Source organism: Sphaerodactylus townsendi, linkage group LG07 (genome assembly GCF_021028975.2).
Source record: "Sphaerodactylus townsendi isolate TG3544 linkage group LG07, MPM_Stown_v2.3, whole genome shotgun sequence".
NCBI classification, from domain to species: Eukaryota; Metazoa; Chordata; class Lepidosauria; order Squamata; family Sphaerodactylidae; genus Sphaerodactylus; species Sphaerodactylus townsendi.
Genome location: NC_059431.1, coordinates 25,609,567 through 25,630,015, shown reverse-complemented (window position 1 = coordinate 25,630,015; position 20,449 = coordinate 25,609,567). Strand labels below are relative to the sequence as shown.

Genomic DNA, 20,449 nt, shown 5'->3' with positions numbered 1-20,449 from the left:
AGAAGGATGTAACACTGTTAGGATTCCACTGATAATTTATTATAGCAATTGACTGATCTTTGTTTTCAAATGAATAAATATAATTTATTGGTTTTCAGAAGCAAGGCATATGCTCTGTACCTGTTGTTTGATGTAGGCATGTTTAGTACATTCTGCCTATTTTACATGCTCTGTTTCCACAGCATTTGGTGCTGTCCAGAAACAGTTTATGAATGGCATGTCCCAGTTTGGCTTATAATACTGCTATAATGGCACAGCTGATACAGTGGTCTCTGAAGAGTGAGAATCAGGCAGAGTTCCTATCCCCCGTGACAACATGCTATTTATTTCTTAAGAGCATCACTATCTCTGGCTCACTCACTGAGTAACTGCTGTTATAAACGGTGAACCAGGTCTAGGTATTACATACACATGCCAAGGATACAGATACCTTTCTTTCACAAAAGAATATTTGTCCAAGGCAGATAACAGCTGTCACTGATGCTAGCTATGAAAGATTATTTGTACCATATGTTCTTTTTTCAATTTAATCTTGTATGTATCCAAGAGTGAATCCTGTCTCTGATTAAAATCTAGAATATGAAGTCTGAGATGGTACTCAATTTCATATATTTATTTGACACAGAACAGCTCTGTGACCAGATCACTCATCCATCATCTATTATTCCTCAAAGCTAGAGGTTAATGTTTTTCTCATCAATGTAGTTGATAAAAAAGAGCTGAAGTATACCAAACTTAATTAGTTGCATGTAATAGCTTCAGTTTGTGGTAAATTATAATAATCACACGTGTGCAATATTGAGTCTTGTTGGCATGTCCACAATACTGGAAATTAAGTTGGATTGACATGGGATCACAAATGTTTAGATTTTTCAACAGTGGGAAACACTATGGACAAAACAAGTTAAATTTGCTACTAGTCAACAGCTGAGAGAAAATTGGTATAGGATGTTTTATAAATGGTATATAACCCCAGAAGGTATTTTAAAAGTGGACAAAAAATATAAGGGTACATGCTAGAAATGCCAAGAAAAATATGTGTTGTGTCTTTTTCATATGTGGTGGACTTGATACAAGACAAAAAAACCTAATTCACACAGAAATGCAAAGAATATCAAAGATTACATTTCAAATGGACTGAAAAGTCATGTTGTTGGGTATTTTACCCAAAACATCTACCAAAAAACACCAAGAACTATTTTTGTCCTCAATAACAGGGGCAAGAATTTATGCCTCTACCTGGAAAATGGGAAATATCCTCTCCCCAGAGATTTGGGATAAAAAAACAAGAGAATATTACTGTATGGCGAAACTAACCAATTTTGTAAACAGGAAGACCTATACATGAATTTAAAGAAAAATGGGAATCCAGTTCTGAGTATTACAAAATATAAAGTATTATTTAATCCCAAGATCAGCTGGTATAAATTCAATATAAAAATGTAGGCATATTTTAACAGTTCACAGTTACTAATATATTGATAAGTAATTCTAAACCGAGTTATAAGAAGATTGCCAAAAAAGATTTGTCAGCTTTTATATCAACATATTATTACTTCTTATCTTAATTTTTTAAAATTCCTGCAGTATTATTGATATATAATGTAGATCCACATATTCATTTTCTATTTTCTGTGTTCTTTTTTCCTACTTTCTGTTATATCGTTATTTTTAAAAAATGTTAAAACATTTTTTTAAAACTTAATGTTTTCTATCTTGCTATGCTAAATTAAGAATTCTGCTTAACTTGTTGAGTAATTAGAATGTGTTTAGAACACCAGCCTTCTGCTTCTCTAAATCTCTAAATCTAGAAGCAACTAATTTGGTCACACTGACAAATTGGAAGTAGCTGAATGGATTCTGGATGGCTCAGCATCAGCAAATGTGCAAAGCTAAATATTGGCTGCAAGGAACATTTCATACTAAAATTAACATGATACAGTTGCTTCAACAGTTTTCTAATGATGATAGCGTGTGGACTGCTATTCCGCCAAAATTGGTGTTTGCATATTCCTGTAGGTTTTTTCCCTGTGGTATCATGCCAAAAATGGCAAATGAATTTTGTCCCGATTTCCTGTTCATGGGTTGGATACCACAGTTCTGTTCTGCTAACTGCTGCTAACTGCTGTTCTGCTAACTGCTAACCCGGCATAATTAATCTTCTCCAGTCGTTTGCACTGGGTAGGTTTCCATAGACCAGGGGTCTGCAACCTGCGGCTCTCCAGATGTTGATGGACTACAATTTCCACCTGCCCCGTCACCATGGCCAATTGGCCAAGGTGGCAGGAGCTGATGGGAATTGTAGTCCATCAACATCTGGAAAGCCACTGGTTGCAGATCCCTGCATAGACTGAGGGGAAGTGCCGGCTTTACCAGAATGGAATATATATATGGATATATATGGATATGGATATGGATATGGATATATATATGGAATTCATTCATGGATATATATATGGAATTCATTTCCTTGTTAGGGGTTCTAAACTTTCAAGCTTTCTCTGTGATAGTTGAAATTTCATATATACACACATACACATATTCACAAACACACACACGCACACACATACACACATATACTCACACACACACATATATGTGGCACATGTACACATACAAAAATGCCTTATACTTGAGCCAGACCATTAGTCCATCAAGCTCAGTGATGTCTGTTATGACTAGTAGTGACTGTCGAGGGTATCCGATAGAGAAAGTTTATTCCCAACACCTGCTATTCTCCTTGCTGAATACAAGTTGCATGGTCTACCACAGGGCCACCCCCTCTCCAGCCCCTAATGATTTCACATCCCTGTCACATCCCTCAAACAATTGTCATGCCCAAAGTGAAGAACTAATATCCTTTCTCCTATTGGTTCTTCGTGCTAAATAATATTCTATTTAGTTTTTAAAAACTTTAAAGCATTGTAAAGCTCACCATTATTATTGAATATATTCTTCACTATTGTTCTTAAGTATAGTCACTGGTGTTCAATGCATATCTGTGCAGAAGGATTTTAAAAATACCCCTGGATTCAAAACAGCTACCTAAGGTAAATCAAAACTGGACAGTATTTTATGACAATGTTGCTCCAGAAAGCTGAGCTATATGAAGTACAATTAATGTGGAATTTGCTAGTGCTATTGTGATGACCACCAGCTTTGATGGCTTTGAAAAAGAACATAGACAAACTGATTGGAGGACAGACATTTCCAGGCTCAGATGTATTATGCCCCAGAATACCAGTTTCTGAGAAGCAATGCTGGTAGAGGAATGTCTCTGGCTGGTCTAATCCAGTATGGCTGCTCTTATGATTTAATCTGTACCTAAATTACCTGAGTTTGTAAATCAAGGAGGAAAAAGACACATTGATTAGAATGTGTGTTTAATTCAAGAATGATAGTGTTCCTCTTTCCCTTTTGCCTTAACAATAGATTCAGGACATACAGAAGAAAGTACTTGTAAATTATGGAATTCTCTGTCAGTCGACAAAGTACAAATGTAGCTTTTAAAGGGAGATTAGAAAGATTCATGGAGAGTAGGTCTGTCAGTGGCTACTGGCCATGGTAACTTCATGTTCAGATGCGCTAAGCTTCTTAACCCCAGTGCTAGGAGGCAATCTCAAGAGAATGCTTTCGCTTCTATATCCTATTTGTTGGTGCTAGACCCGTCACAGTTGGCTTGCCAGGACAACTGATCGGGTGCTTATGAAAGAGGATTCTGGATCAAATGCATTGCTGATCTGATCCAGCAGGGCTCTTCAAATACTTTTCTCAAAACTTCAGAACCTACTTGGTTGTTGAAATTACTTGTAAACAATTTTTACAATACATAGCTTGAATACATAGCATAGTAGGACAGAAAGACCTTGATTATCTTGCTTATAATACCCTGTCATTTACATTACATATTGCTTGATGTTCCACTGTAGTTCTGCAAATCAGAAGAACCTCAGATGAAAATGGTGGTCTCAGTGCTCTTTAAAGATACAGCGCTGATTTTACAATACAAGTCATAAAGCTAAGAGCTCTAGCAGTAGGACAAAGCTAGCTTGTGAGAAAGAGGTTAATACCCTTTCTGAGCCATTATTTAAAGTTCAGAGCTGGCCTATTTTTAGATAGTAGTGTGAGAAGATGTTTGCTGAGAATAGATACAGATCATGTCTCCTTGCAGAATATAGAACATTGGGACACTTCATTTCCAGAGAGCATAATTGGTATTTGGAATGTAACCTCCGCTTTCAACCTTTTGTGTAATATAAAAAGAGGTTTGTTTTTAAACAGACACATACGAGCATTATATGAGCATTCCAAGAAAGGAACACTAAATACACAACCAAAAGCTTTAGTTAAGTTGTTGTTTCCATTGGGGGAGGGGGCAACTGATAAAAAGTGCTGTCTTTCCATTTGTATTACTGGATAGGAAAACATTCTTCAGCCATCTAGCACCTCCAGAGCAGAAGACCATGTTACCCCTTCACCCACACCATGCTGCAATTACTCAGGTCCATTATGCTGCTACCCAGTATGTTATTAGGTGGGAACTGTTTCTCTAATTGTGATTTAATTCATGGGGGAGTCGGCTGTCACTTAGTGCCAACATAAGCAGATCCTCTAGGTCAGTGGTGGCGAACCTATGGCACGGGTGCCCGAGGTGGCACTCAGAGCCCCCTCTGTGGGCATGCACACACAGAACCCCCCCCCCCACACACACACACACATCTAGGCTGGCTGGGCCGCCGGGCGCGATTATTAGCATTAAACCTAATACCTAATTTTGGGGAAGCAGTGTAGGTAACCCTGTTAAGCGCTGTTAAACCCCACTGATTTTCATGTGAAGAACTAAAGCTTACTTGGGAGTAAGCTCGTTTGCTGGCAATGGGGCTTGCTTCTGAATAAATTCTCCTAGGGTCATGATTCACCTGTTGGAAGAGTTGCACTGTTGTTTCAAAGCAAAGCCACTGACTACCACCAAGCTTACTCCCGAGTAACACACGCCTCGAAGCCAACTGTTTTTTCTAAACTAAAACCTCAGTATTCAGGTTAAATTGCCATGTTGGCACTTTGCGATAAATAAATGGGTTTTAAGTTGCAATTTGGGCACTCGGTCTCGAAAAGGTTCGCCATCACTGCTCTAGGTGCTCAGATGAGAAATATACAGTCATATACAGTTATATGAGGGAGAATCTCTCCTGCTCCAGGCTGAGGTCAAAGCACTGGTGCTAGAGTCAACAGTGTATCGTAGATGTTCTTCTAGCAAAGGCTGAGGATGGAGGTGGAGATGCAGGCCCTTTCCCTCCAGAAACAAATTACCCATATATAGGGTGGTGCTATGCCTGCTTATGGTGACAGAGCTGAAGTGGTTCAGGGCATCGATCTTCCAAGATGGTGATGAGACAGCAGCAGACTTAAGAGTCTCTCTCATGGTTCAGGACTTGGAGAGGCATGAAGGATTAGTTGGGAAAAGACTTCTGGCACAGCACTGGTTCTGGGGTGGAGAATTCAAGGTACAAATCTAAGGCTGATAATTTCAGACTTTTGGGGCTGCATATCAAAGGAGGTTCCTAGAAGTGTTTCAGCTGCCTCCTTGTGTTGTGCTGTCACATGCCCCTTTCTCTCCTCCTGTGGCCTCTGGATCTAATGAGCAGGATCTATTCTCTGGTCTGTGATAGTCTCACCTGACTGGTCCTCTTGTTACCTGGGGTGTAATTCTCTTCTTTGGCCAGAATAAGGTGATGGTGTTTAAGCTGAATTTTCTCTGGACATCCTCAGGCGATCATGCCAAGACCCTCTATGAGCTGAAGGATTGCGGGACAAAATTGGAGATTTCTAATGTGCCAAGCTGAGCACATGATTGTTCCATAAAACTCAGTTTTAATGCAACTTGTATCTGCCCTGCTCTTAGGTCCACTGTTTCTTGGCACTTCCATTCTTACATCAACCCTTTGGGCAGTAGGTTCACCTGGAGGGTTTCCGTCAGTCTGCCCTGACTGAGAAGCATAAAGTGTTTCACCATCTGCAGTTGTAGTAGTTGCATTTATCACTTTAATGGATATACATCATATGAATCACTGGCTTGAAACTGAGTGTAGAGAACATTCAAATGCTACTGAATCAACTGAACTTAACTATATTCATACCAGTGAAGATTGGAATATACACTTCTTTACAGTAATTCATATTACTTCCCTGAGACAGTTATAGTATATAATCATTTATAGAATCAGGAAAACTTTCAAAACTGGGAGAATAATAAATCACAATTTCTTTTGAAATGACAGCTGTCTCAACCTACAGCATTCTGACTTATTCTGCCCCTTCTTCTATAGCACCGAGGCCCACTTATCCTTTCCCCTTCATAAGAACATAAGAACATAAGAACTAGCCTGCTGGATCAGACCAGAGTCCATCTAGTCTAGCACTCTGCTACTCGCAGTAGCCCACCAGGTGCCTTTGGGAGCTCACATGCAGGAGGTGAAAGCAATGGCCTTCTGCTGCTGCTGCTCCTGAGCACCTGGGCTGCTAAGGCATTTGCAATCTGAGATCAAGGAGGATCAAGATTGGTAGCCATAGATCGACTTCTCCTCCATAAATCTGTCCAAGCCCTTTCTAAAGCTATCCAGGTTAGTGGCCATCACCACCTCCTGTGGCAGCTTATTCCAAACACCAATCACACGTTGTGTGTGATTCCTATATGAACTTCCTCTCCCTGCTAGCAGAATTTCTGTACAAAGAAGAACTTCCATCCAAGCTCAGTGGTGAGCATCTTTCGGCATCTGCTAGGGATTGTTTCCCAGCATAGAGTTTATGGCTCATTGGGGGCCCTGAAGTCTGACAGCACTCATGGTGATTATAGCAGCAAAAGGAGGAAGCTCTATTCCCCCTCATGAGTCAAGACTCTTCTTCAGTTGTTCCTAGTATCAGACAAGGCCAAGGAAGGAGCTGCCATCTGCCACTGCTACCAGGTGAATGACAGGCAAGGTGCAAACTGGACCAGGTAGGGCCAGTGGACACCTATAGTATCCATTTAGCCCAGAAACACTTGACTTTATCTCTCCCTGGCTTTTCTGCATTGGTCACTATTTGATCATCAGAGCACCTAATATGTCTGGGAATATCTGGGATCTTTTGTAAAGAAGCGGGGCTTAGGAACTTAAATAGGAAATTACAATTTTTACATTTTGTTTATTATCACAGCTGCAGTGGCAGAGCTATAAGGGGGCGGGGTGTGTGCCGTGCACTGGGCGCACGCTGGTAAGGGCAGGAAATTGCACCCCAACCCCTTCCCCCCATGCCCCCCACTTACCTTAGTTCCTCTCTCCTGCAGCCTGGTGGGAACTACACTTCCCAGGAAACTTTGCTCCTGGGAAGTGTATTTCCCACCAAGCTGCAGGAGAGAGGAACTAAGGTAAGTGGGTGAGGGGTGGGGGCAGGGGCGGGCACCATTTTGCCCCCCCTACGCCTCTGCACAGCTGCCAGTTCTTTAGCTGGTTGTTGGCCTTTCATTACAATTCAAGCCCCCCGCCCCCCAGGCCTAGGACATTGTAATGGATCAACATAGTATTCATGCAGATCTCAGCAGCCTTTTGAATCTGACAGTTGTTGATTTTGTTGATTTGAAGATGTTTCAAGTACAGCCCTAATGTTTTTAGAATGGTGTACAGTGTTGCCGATTACCACTGAGACGACCTCAGCTGGTTTATGCTATAGTTTCTGAGTCTCGATTTTCAAATCATGATAGTGACCTTCTCATGTTCTTTTTCATCTACCCTGCTGTCCCCACTTATTGCTATGTTGATGATGGTCACTTACTTATGCTCAATCACTCTGATGTCCCATGTGTTATACAGCAACACTTTGTCCATTTGAATTTGAAAATCCCACAAGATTTTAACCTCTTTTTTTCCCTGACTTTCTTTGGGCTATGTTCCCACCAGTGTTTAACCATCCTGATGTAATTCTTGCATATATTGGAAGTGGATCATCTTGGTCACAGAGCTGTTGTTACAGCTCTAACCTAAATCTTGTCCAGAGCCTAACTTCTCGTAGCATTTAAAGAGGCATGGATTTGTAGTGCTACCTAGAAATTCCAAAATCATCCAATGAGCTTTCATGGCAATTTAAGGATTGGAACCCTGGTCTCTGCAGAATTTTAATCTGATAATCTAGCCATTATGCCATGCTGGTTCTACACTGTCAGTGGCACAATGCAATATGCCAACACAATACAAGCAATTCATAATATTGGATCATTAGCCAAAGTGTGTGTGAGTAAAAGGAGACAATTCATGTACAACTCATCAAGAGATGTATGTATGTATGTATGTATGTATGTATGTATGTATGTATGTATGTATGTATGTATTTATTTATTTATTTATTTATTTATTTATTACATTTATATCCTACCTATATACAGGATCTCTAGGTGGCTACAGCATTCAAACATCCTCTTACATAAATACATCTGTTAAAAACATTGCATACAAAAGTTAAAAAATCCAACCCTAACCCCATCCCCCCAGTGAGCAGCATTATAGAGGGGTCATATAAGGAGACTAATCAGATGTTTGGGTGAAGAGAAAAGTCTTTGCAAGGCACTTAAACCCATACACCCATATGTACAGATTCCACTGATGCCTGCTCTTGGTGGTCAGGTAACAATGCACTGGTTGATGGTATCTATTTTAGTGCTGAACTGAAATCACAGGCACATTTTGTGAATCAGTTCTCTCCTTCCCTTTTTGGCAGTTTTCACACCCCTTGGGAAAAGGTGCTGGAAATGCATAACTCTCTTGCCTCAGTCCTGTCACTCTTAATTGACTAGTTTGGATACAACTTGGTGACTAGTTAGGAGTAGAACATGGAGAGGATTGCACTTGAATGCACATTACACATCTTGTCCATTGGACATCCTCCACATTCTGCCTGAACTACTACAACTAGAGCTGGGTCTAAGCAAAAATCTTGCAGTGCAGTTCTGACAGGCGATGAAACAACCAGTGCAGGGTGGCAAGGCAGAAAGCATTAGCCCAACTGGCTAGGCAATAGGAGACACACAGTAGGTGGTGTGAACAATAGCTGTGAACAGATGCTGTGAAATGCACAAACAGAAGGTAGAAAAATCTTTTACAGTGCAATCCTCAAGAGAGCTTCTCCAGTCTAAGCTGTTCATTTGTGTGTACTTTTGTGTGTACAGGTTGTGTGTTCATTTGTGTGTACTTTCGTGGGGGGAAATGGTGGTATTCCATCCATACTAGACTAAGAAGTGTAATATTTTAAAGTGGCTACACAGATTGGACAGTAAGATTCGAGTCCAGTAGCACTGTAGAAACCAAACAGGTTTTAGGGCATAAGCTTTCAAGAGTCAAAGTTCCCTTTGTCAGATACTTTTAAAAAGTGTAAATGGGAGATGTCAAATTCCCAGATCCTTAAGTAAATCTTTTCCCCTCTGTTAATCTGAAGGCAGAATTTAATAGGGGCATGAGGCATAAGCATCTGCGGAGTCAGTGGCATTTAGACTTTTGAATTTGTAGGATGACCATTTTCTGAAGTGTGAACCACAGTACAAGCAATGTGCCCATACTCCTAATAGTTCATTTAGTATTTAATATACTTTAATATTTATGGCCATCACTCTGTTCCGAAGCAGGAAAACCTCCAGCAATTTTGATCCTATGGAAAAAGCAACAATTCAATTTAGAAAAAAACTGATGTGTGTTTGTTTCACATGACTGCTCTTTCAATTTTAAACTACATATAAGAAGGGGACATTGCTGCTCCCTAATAGTTTTTTTTTTTAAAATAAGCCATTGGTAATTCCATCTTCCACATCTATCAGGTTGACAGTTCTAAAATGGTTACTAGTTCTCTTTACAGGTCTTTCTAATCATGATATTTATGGGGGGGGGGTGTTTCCTGATGTCTGCATAATCAACAGCGTTTTGTGTATTGTGTGCTGAAATAAATTAAACCTGTGCCTTTAGGACATTCAAATCATTGCAATGAAAGCAGCCTTCTGTGATATCCATACGTTATGTAAATTGAGTACATTTGCATACTAGATTATTGTGCATAGTTTATTTACACTGTTCCTCGCATCACAGGGAGAGAAATGTAGAAACCCTCTGTTCTTTTCATTAAAAAATAAAAATAAAACAAGAACTGAGGGTCTCAGAAAACTGAATTCTATAACGCTGTCAGTTTTCCATCCTTTTGGAGGGAGGGTACTTTGAGAAACTAAGGAGCGGAATGCTGAAAGAATTTAGGATATGGCTTGTTCTTTTTTGACTTTATCGCTGCTATCCCTGCAGAATGTGTTGCATGCTTAGTCACATTTGTAGGATTGCCAGCTATGGGTTAGGAAATACCTGGATATTCTGGGGGTGACGCCTGGGGAGCGTAGAGTTTGGGGAAGGGAGGGACCTTAGCAGGTTATAATACCATAGAATCCAGCATTCAGAGCAGCCATTTTCTCCAGGGGAACTGATTTCTGTTGTCTGAATACCCATTGCAATACTGAATGATCTCCAGCGAACCCCTGGAGGTCAGCAACTCTACTCATTTATTTATCTGTTTAAAATATTGGTAGGCCTGCATTTCTTCAGACTGCCCTGAGACAACATTATTATAAGATATAATAAAACTATATAAAGTCGCACACCCTGACCTGAGGCTAGCCTAGTTTCGGCATGTCCCGGAAGCTAAACAAGGTTGCTGCCCAAGTTAGTAGTGAGATGCCAAATCACCTCCGTTTTACTCTTGCCTTGAGAACCCTAAGGGCAGCCATATGTTGGTTGTGGCTAGATGGCACTTTCTGTTCCACACAGTTAAAAGCATTAAAACAATGAACCTTGAATATGTTAAATCTCTATTAAAATTACCAATGTAAAAGCACTTTATTTCCAGCTAAGAAGCAACTCCCTTTTGAATTAAGAACCGAAAAATTTTAGTCAATATAAATGTATGGGCTTAGTATATATAATTAAATCTAACCAATTAAAGGAAGAGAGAGAAAAATATATCTATGTAAGTTATCTGTCTGTCTGTCTGTCTACTATATACGTGCACGCACACACACAACATTTCAGCTTAACTCCAGTTGTGATTAGGATTAGAAGATTTTCACAGCAGTCCTGCACATAGTTGTGACAGCTGAAGCCAATTGATTCCTGTGGAATTAAATGGGGATGATTCATCTTACCAAAAAAAAAGAAAGAAAGAAGATGCAGGGTGACATGTGACAGCTTTATTATCATGTGAGGCCTCTACACATTTCATTGTTTAAGCTGCATCAGGGAGATATATAAAAACAAATAAATCTGCACATTCTTATTCTGATTAATGTATCATTTATTGAGTTTATTCTGTCTTTTTAATTAATATTAATTTTTATAGTTTGTAATGTTTGTCTGTTTGTTTGTTTAATTTGATAGACCATCCACCCCCTAAGGGCATTTTAGAGATGTGGTTCATCTAGTAGTTAATACATATTGTAAAATATATGTTTTTTATAGATTCCCCCAGATGAAGCTTAAATAGTGAAATGTGTCGGGGCTTTACATGACAACAAAGCTATCACCTGTCACCTTCCACCTTTCTTTCCTTTTTTGGTTTGCTGGCACATTGCTTCATGTGGCCATGTTCTTTATTTTTATTGGGGGGGGGGGGATTCAGCACAGCCCTGACCTGGATAGCCCAGGCTAGCCAGATTTTGTCCGATCTCAGAAGCTAAGCAGGTGCAACCCAACCTTCAAAGAACCCCAGGGTCATGATACAGAAGCCGGAAATGACAAACTACTTCTGAATGTCTCTTGCCTTGAAAACCCCACATAGGATCGCCTTGATGGCATAAAAAATCAGCATTGGATTGCACTGTTAGAAATATTTCTCTGTTTCCTTGTACCTTCTCAATTCCAAATTGAAGGCAAAAGGACCAAGTTGGCAAAAATCCTGGCAGTCTCACTTACTAACACATGGATAGCAGCCATCATATTTATTTAATCACTCCTTAGACTTCTTCTAGATTCATCTCATGGATCAGTAATGACCTGGTACTTGTACAGTGGACTACTTTGCCTTTGCTTCTTAGACTTCTTCTGTCCACAAAGTAGCAATAGCTAAAGTAATATTTGCTCTTTAGCTTTGCATTTTTAAAAAATATTTATATAAATCTGCATGAGAAAAGATCATTTACACATATTCTTTTGGTCTGTGATTATCCTTGGACAAAACGTTTAGGTGAGTTGACATTTTTTAAAAGGATAATATTAAGTAGTTCACTGCCTTAAGACACAGAGAGAAAGGGAGCAAAAGAGTGGGTTTCTGGGGCAGGTCAATCAATGCAGAAAAAGTTCCCTGAAACATAAAGTTTTCAAAACCACTGATCTCGTGGATTTCTTGCTGCTTTGGCCTTTTTATATCTGAGACTTTGCTCGGTCTGTCTTTTTCCTGTCTCTTTGTAAAAGCAGACATGAACTTTCCAAGCATTTTCCATGCCTTCATCGAGCCCCTTCAAGGTTTCAATCCTCCCCCTCTCCCCCCACCCCTGTGCAGATCTTGAACCAGCTCAGCAGTTAAACCCAAAGACAGTGAGAATTGCTGGGGGTTTTTAAAGGGCATTTTTTTTGGTCTGGTGTAGCCTGACATTATATTGAAAGCCTCTTCAGCTTCCACTTTCTCATGGTGAAGTGACATGTCCCAAGGAAATGAATAACAAGAAGTGAGAGTAATTTTATCATGAATCACTGCTAGGAAAAGCAATTGGTATAGGGTGGTTCCTTATGAAAAATATGTCCTTTTACCTGATGCAACCTTTTATATCTACATATAATCTTTATATTATGAATAGATATAATAATAGAAAGGCAGAAAGTTGCAGCCTTCATTGCACCCATGTTATTAATCACTTTCTTCTGTTCTTCACCAGTAGGCAAATGTTGCTTGTTAATTAATGTCTGCTCTGTACATTCAAAAGTAACACTACAGAAGACAATAAAATCAGCAAAACCCCTTTCCAAAGGCGTTTCCATGATACTTCAATTAGGACATGATACTTCTTCAATTAAACATATAGTAGGTTCATGGATAATATTATTTGCTGTTAATTTGTATGTGCAAGGAGAGAAGTGTCTTCTTTCTTCGATAAGCAACTTTTGAAAATATCGGATATGTTGTCAGAACATTTGTTAAAGATTTTGTTCCTATGCCTACATACCAGAGTTCAAAATAATTGAGTTAAGAGTCAAATATCACTGTGTTTATGATCAGTATAAGACAGTATTTTGTATTTGGAAAAGATGAGCTTTGACAAAGCTTATCGCTTGGAAGATTCCATTGTGCTATAAGGAATTACCGAACTCAGATTTCGTTCTACTATAATACTGTTAGATGCTGTGATGATTTTGTTGTACATGATGATTGAACGCGATTATCCTTTTGTGATTTACTTGAATAGAACTTTGTGGTGACTCTAATTATTTATTTGTTTAGAAAATTTATGTGCCAGCTCTCCAGAGATTTTTCTCATGGTAGCTCACATAGTGAACATACTAAAAATACTGCCGCCCTTGAAAAGCCCAGCCAAAGCATTAAAATGGCATAAAACATTTATCAGCCTAAAATTATCGTCTTCTTTCCATTTTAGGAGATCGTCAACTTCAACTGCCGGAAGCTTGTTGCCACAATGCCACTCTTTGCGAATGCTGACCCAAATTTTGTTACTGCCATGCTGAGCAAACTAAGGTTTGAAGTGTTCCAGCCTGGAGATTATATTATCCGAGAAGGGGCCGTGGGGAAGAAGATGTATTTCATTCAACATGGGGTTGCTGGTGTCATCACTAAATCCAGTAAAGAGATGAAACTAACAGATGGGTCCTACTTTGGAGGTAAGTACAAAGGGAAAAAAACATGATATGGTACAGAAAGGAGGAATGTCGATTTGTTAAACTCATTTGGATTCAGCAGAGTTACAAAGACAGTGTTGCACAACTGTTAGACATATTTGCTTCACACATGAAGGTCTGGGCAGTATGAGAATAACTGAGCTAGGCGTGTGCAGTTGGATATGCCCAAGCCACAATTATGCCCAAAATTATCTCTTTGGGTGGGGTCCATGACACTCAAAATGACACAAAGCACTCCCCAAATTCTGGGCCTAATGTAACTTGTATCTTGGAATTATGAGTGTTTTGGGGTTTTAGGGAAACATGCGAGTAGGAAGCTAAGGAGAGAAGGCTGGCTGGGGAAACGTCTCTTATTCAGCAAGGGAACCATCTCTTATTCAGCAAGGGAAACAACAGCTAACAGCTAAGGCTCTTGACCCTTTACATTTTTAAACGGGAAAGGAACAAACTGACCTCAGATTTAAAATGCCTGGATTGTTTTCATCAAGACACGTTACTAGCTTCTAAATAACGTAATGGAACTTTACAACTCATTTTTTTCTACATTCAGTAAGCTTCAATTTAAGGTGGTGATAGAGGAAGTCATCAAAAGACAGTTGAAACTTCTGACTCATTTTGCATTCCCATCAAAAATCCCCTGACTGCCCACAGAACAGAATCCTATTCTATCATGATAACGATTCATGGTACAGTCTTCATTTATTTTATAACAGTTAGGACAGGGAGCAAATATGTTATTCCATTTTATTCTGTGCCATCCATTTCAGTGTTTCTTTTGTAACTTAACTGATTAAGCATTGTATCCATGATGGACTGTGTAACCCAAAATGTGTTGGAGTTATACATTTTGGGGGGCTATTTGCTTTGAATATTCTGTTTTGCTTCAATGATTGGGCACACAGTGCTCTGGCCAGAAGATGGAGCTCTGCTGTTTACTTACTGCTTAGAATGCTGTATGTTACCATCTTGCTATTTTGTTCTGTTCAACCATATTCTATCTAGTACATAGTACTAGTACTATGGCTTTCTAGTACATAGTACTAGTACTATGGCTTTCTAGTACAAAGTTCTTGTACATAGTCTTTCTCTTTTTAAGCAACTATGTTCTAATTGTGTAGTTCATTTTGTTCCATGTATACGTTCAGTAAAAAAAATTAAAAAAACAAACATGGACAAATTTTAAGCAGTTTTAAGAACAAATTAGACATTATTTTAAAAGCCAACCCTTGTTTTCATGGATAAATCAAAACAGTTCATGGTAATTTTCAAGGGTGGCTGGGAGTTGTCTCAAACTTATAACAGATCTCCAAAGATCCCTGGATAAAAATAACAGCTTCCAAGGGTGGACTCATGGTATCACATTCTTGCTAGATTCTCCCCTGCCCAAAACTCCACCATCCTCAGGAACTACCCTAAAACTCCAGGAATTCCTAAAGCTGGAGTTGGCAAACCCTATGCAGGAAATTAATTGGCATCCTCAAAACTAAATCAGTAAAAGAAAATCTCAGCACTAGTTTGAATTGCTGAAGAGGTATAAATTTCCATATGCATATATAACAGGTGCCAAGAATTTTTCTTCTATAAAGCTGCAGATGTGTCTGTTCCAACAATATGTTCCATCCAACATGTCTGCCTGCCTTCAGTTAGGAAACATTTAATAAATCAAGCAACAGCATCTGCTTTGGGACTTAGTAGCAAATGGAGAGTATGTGGATTGTTTGTTGTGGTGTGTTGTAGAAGTAAGACTGAACACTACAATCCACAAACTATCTAGGCCAACAGACTTGCCAAGAAGTCAGTTTTGTTTTTCTCATCCCAGAAATAGTATGCAGATTACAGCTGTACTTTCTTGAATATTACAGGGACAAAGTGGAAGCTGACTAAGCAAAATTAGTCTAAATATTTTCATCTTCCTCTCTCAGCATCCATCATTTCACTGTGAATGCCTCTCAGTGTGTCCTGGCTTAGTATCACCAAGCAACTTTCTGTTCAGGCTGTATCAGGGCATCTGGTCATACAAGGGCATGGGTGACGTGGCTGTTATTGGATGTAAATGATTCTGTTACTCTGTTTCAAGATTTATAGAGGCAATAAGGAAATACCAGAAGGCTAATATTAAGTAAGACATTGTTTTTATTCCTTTATTTTCTGCTCCATCCCTAGGGAGCTGTTCGCATAAGCAGCGCCGTCCTCACTCCCCCCCAGCAGCGCGAAGCCACCATTTTCCCACCTTGCTTCACGAGCGAGGTTGTTGAGGAGGGACAGCTTCCCATCGGCGTGGTGCGAACTGCATCGCAGGGAAGCCACCCCTTTCCCCATCGCTCCCACTCACCTGCCTCTCCAGTGTCATTCTGGAGGGCTGCAGGGACCCACCCACGCTGTCCTCCAACCTCCAGGGGTCGGAGGGCAGTGTGGGCAGGTCCCTGCAGACCTCCAGAACAACGCTGGAGAGGCAGGTGAGTGGGGGAGGGCGACCGAGAGGCGACTCCGTGTGGAGCCGCCTCTCTGGCTAGGGAGGGAGCTGGGACTGCTCATGCGAGCAGTCCCCACACCGCCACCGGCATAAATTATGGATGGATGGATGGATGGATGGATGGATGGATGGATGGATGGATGGATGGATGGATGGATGGATGGATGGATGGATGGATGGATGGATGGATGGATGGATGGATGGATGGATGGATGGATGGATGGATGGATGGATGGATGGATGGATGGATGGATGGATGGATGGATGGATGGATGGATAGGATTTATATTCCACTTCTCTCAGCCATACAGAGTCTCAAAGGGGCTTACAAACTCCTTCTCCCCCCAATAATTCATTTTGCGAGGTACATACAGCTGTGGGAGTTCTGAAGAACTTTGACAAACCCAGTTTACCAGACAAGAGTCCACCACTCATGTGGAGGAGTGGAGACTCAAATGAGTTTTCCCAGATTACAGTCCACTGCCTGTAACCAGTACCCCACACTGGACAGATGGATGGACCAACAGACAAATGGCGATTCAGGAGGATGCTCTCTCTTGAGACTGAAAATAGAATGTGGAGAAAAAGTATGTAGGAAAGCTGGTCCTGAACTATTGACGAATACAAGAGGGCAGGTCTGACTCCAAACTGAATCAGAATGACTAATCTTGACAAGGGGCTGGAAGTTCTGCTGGAATTACAACTAGTCTCCAGACCATAGAGATCGGTTTCCATGGAGAAAACAGCAACTTTAGAGTGTGGACTCTGTGGGATCATATTCACAGTGAGCTCTCTCCTCTCTCCCAGACTTTCCCCATCCACTATCCCCAAATCTCCAGGACCTTCCCAAGGTGGAGCTGGCAAACCTAAACTGAATTATTTAAGAGCCTTGCAGAAACAAAATGTAAGAGTCTGGGTTGGTCTCTGAGGCAGTAAAATGTAACATTTATTTATCCATTTATTTAGCATGGTGGGGGAAAATATGCTTGAAGCCTTGTCCTTGTTTCTAAATCCTCGCTAATGAAATGGTTGGCAAGAAAAATGGTCGATAAACAGTTTCGTTAATAAAATGTAGCCATTTCTTCGTTTGACTGTAAAGAAGAAGAAAAAACTTCTTTGTTTCCTAATAGTGAATATTTCAGCTAAAATGTGACCATCCCAAAGGTAAAGCACATTGCATCTTCCTCTTGATGAAAGCTATTGTATGGCCTAGATAGCAGCTTCCTCGTTTAGACAGCAACATAATATACACAGTCCTAGTACATGATGAAACACCCACTTCCCACTGAGAAATTTAAGCTGAAGTCAGCTTTCCTCAGCTGGAAGGATATAATTCATTATGATTTGAAATCTGCAATTCTGTAGAAGATGATGAAAAGCCCTAACATGCCTTGGCCAAGGCAGGGCTCCAAGAGCAAAATTTCACACACAAATGTGCAAGAGATTGGCAAAGCCATGCAGAGCTTCAGTTACATTTTATCTGAATATGAAGAAGCAATCTTTATGAAAGTGTTATTTAAATTTAAAAAAAGATCTCAGCAAGCCAGTATTTTTTAAAATTGTGCTACCTGTTCGTAACTGCTCAAAAAATTGTAATTGTGAAATGAAACTTCAAAAAAGTCATCTTAAGCCACTTCTATTGGAAACTTGAGCTGTGACACATTTGGAGCACGAGGTGTTCCGAATGTTCTCGGATGTTCTGTTCTGTATTCAGTTTCCCTTCACAGTTTGGCATGGCTTGTCCACTAACAATGAACTCTAATTAATGGGAAATCAAGAACAGCTTGAGATAGCACACCTATTTTGCTAGGTGAGAGTTGAAATGCTTTTGGACTTCGATGGAAGGGGAATATTGTTTTTGCTTTGACTGAGAAAAAACAAGTTTCAGTTTGAAGCCCAGCTGGCAAGGAGCAGCTTTGAAAAGGAACAAACTTGCCTCTTTTCCTGGTGGTGCATATTTCAGGCCACCTGCATTCTAAGGTATCACAAATCACTTTGTTACCGCTGTTTCTCAGGTAACAATAAGTGATTTCAGCTCAGCAACCTATCGAGGCACAGGAAGCCGATGTTTCTTCAGGGCAAAGTATTTTATTTGGAAGCGGTGGTGACAGCTCGGGCAGAAGAATCGCGCCCTCCTAACCAAGCGCAAGAACTTTTATACACATACATCAAAGGGGCAAAGGGGCAGGTAAAGGGGGCTGGTAAGGGGGCAAGTCCATTACCGAACACCAATAAAGAAACAACAATAGAAAAGGAAGATACAATTACAACTTTTGTGAATGGGATCCCGAAATCCCACTGTCAAGCGTCTTCACGCGAGACTTCGCAATGGTGCTGAAAGGAGAGCGGAAAAGGTCCATCCAGAGAATCTGGGTGGGCTCGTTACCACATCTACGTTATCAATGGCTGTTTCCTTCGGTTATGACCTGAGGCTCCCGTGCCTCAGCTCCGCAACAAAGGAGAGTTCAAAACTGTCCAATGGTGGTCCCGACACGTTTTCCAATGGCTGGAACCTCTGGGTGGTGCTATCAGATTTAATTTGCAAAACCAAAGGGGGTCTTTGTCTTCACTAAGGAGCTGGCAGGGTGTTGGTCTAAGCTGCATTCCAGGGCTAACTTCCTTGTCCCTTAATATCAGCTTCTACAGGCTATTGCTTTTACTAACAAACACAAATATCAAAAATAACATTTCTAAACTTAAACATTAGGGAAAACTTTACAGTACAAGCACATAAGAATCTCCTAAATTAACAATAACAAAACCTTAAACTAACTGGAGAACCTAATCAAACTATAATCCTAAACAGCGGGCAAATCATACATTCAACTCTAAAGGGGGCTCTCATTACATCTTAAAAGGGCAGAGGCAAGAGAGAAACCATATAACATTGGCACAATCACATGTTTACGTCCTTTGCAAGCCTTATGGAGGCTTCTATACCACACAGGTCTCTGCGTCTTGACATGGATCCAGTGTAGTTGTGTAACTTAACTCAAGAAAATATTTTGGCCATTTTCTTGGGCGGTAACAACTTCACACCTTTGTCATTTTAAAATGAGAATAAGATGCCAGCTATGCTGTGTGTGGCAAAACTGTTGGTAGACTTTTCATTCACCTTTCAGTCCTGCATACATATTATCGCCAGAAGGAAACTGCATGCTGGTTATGTTGCTCGTTTATTTTCACATTTTAATCTAATATTGATGTGATGTTGCAAGTTAAGTAATTACATTGAAAAGTGTAATTTTATATGGAAAATTATGTAGCAGTAATTGGATTAGTGTGACATTGTCAGCCAGGCATTACAGCAATTCTCAGTGTGGCTGATTCTCAGGAAGGGTTGTAGAAATGGGGATGGGGGAGTGTGGCGATCCCCCTCCCCCTCCTGTGGCCGCGGCTGACAAGCCGTCCCACCGTCCCTTTCCGAGGTGATGGACTCCTCGTCTGTGGCCCCGGTCTTTGGGGCTCTCAATGCGGTCAGCTGCCTTAGCCACAGGGTGCTCCTCAAGGGGTGAGGGCAGCCCTCACTCCCTGGGGTTTCTTCCTACTGGGGTTTGGGAGTGGCTGCCCCCCTACTGGGGTCTGCTGCCCTCTTCCCAGCCAGCTGCTCTCCCCTCCTTGGACTCCTCTCTTCCCCCACCAAGGACCCTCCACACTCCCCTTCGCGCTCTCTCGCTCCTCCTCCTTCTGCTCCTCCGCTCTCTCTCACTTCTCCTCTTTCTGCTCTTCCTCTCTCTCTCACTCCTCCTCCTTCTGCTCCCCCACTCTCTCTCACTCCTCTTTCCTCTGCTTCGTCGCTCTTTCTCTCTCTCGTCCACGATGCTTTCCCCGACCTCCCTGGGCTCCCGCACAACCCTCCCACGCCCTGCTGCGGCCAGCCTTGCTCTCCCAGCGGTTCTCTCCTTTTGAAGGCTTCCGTGCCCCGGCGATTGCGAGAGGCGGGGCAGCTGCCGGCTAAGCCGCAGCTGCTCCTCGTTGCGCCCGTCGTCCGCCGGCTCCGCCCCCCTGCTGGCACTTCTGCTGCGGGTCGGGGCGTTGCGCCGGCCGGCTGCCATCGCGCTGGCGGCCCCACCCC

The 20,449-nt window shown here is 41.2% G+C and overlaps 1 protein-coding gene across 2 annotated transcripts in view; it reads left to right on the top strand.

Annotated features, from left to right (window-relative positions):
- HCN1 (hyperpolarization activated cyclic nucleotide gated potassium channel 1) overlaps positions 1 to 20,449 on the top strand; it is a 216,653-nt gene that overhangs the window by 184,414 nt on the left and 11,790 nt on the right. For both annotated transcript variants that reach the window (XM_048503377.1, XM_048503378.1), the window contains exon 6: positions 13,643 to 13,883. In XM_048503377.1, coding sequence (XP_048359334.1) covers positions 13,643 to 13,883 — 241 coding nt within the window. The remainder of the gene's footprint in view (positions 1 to 13,642; positions 13,884 to 20,449) is intronic.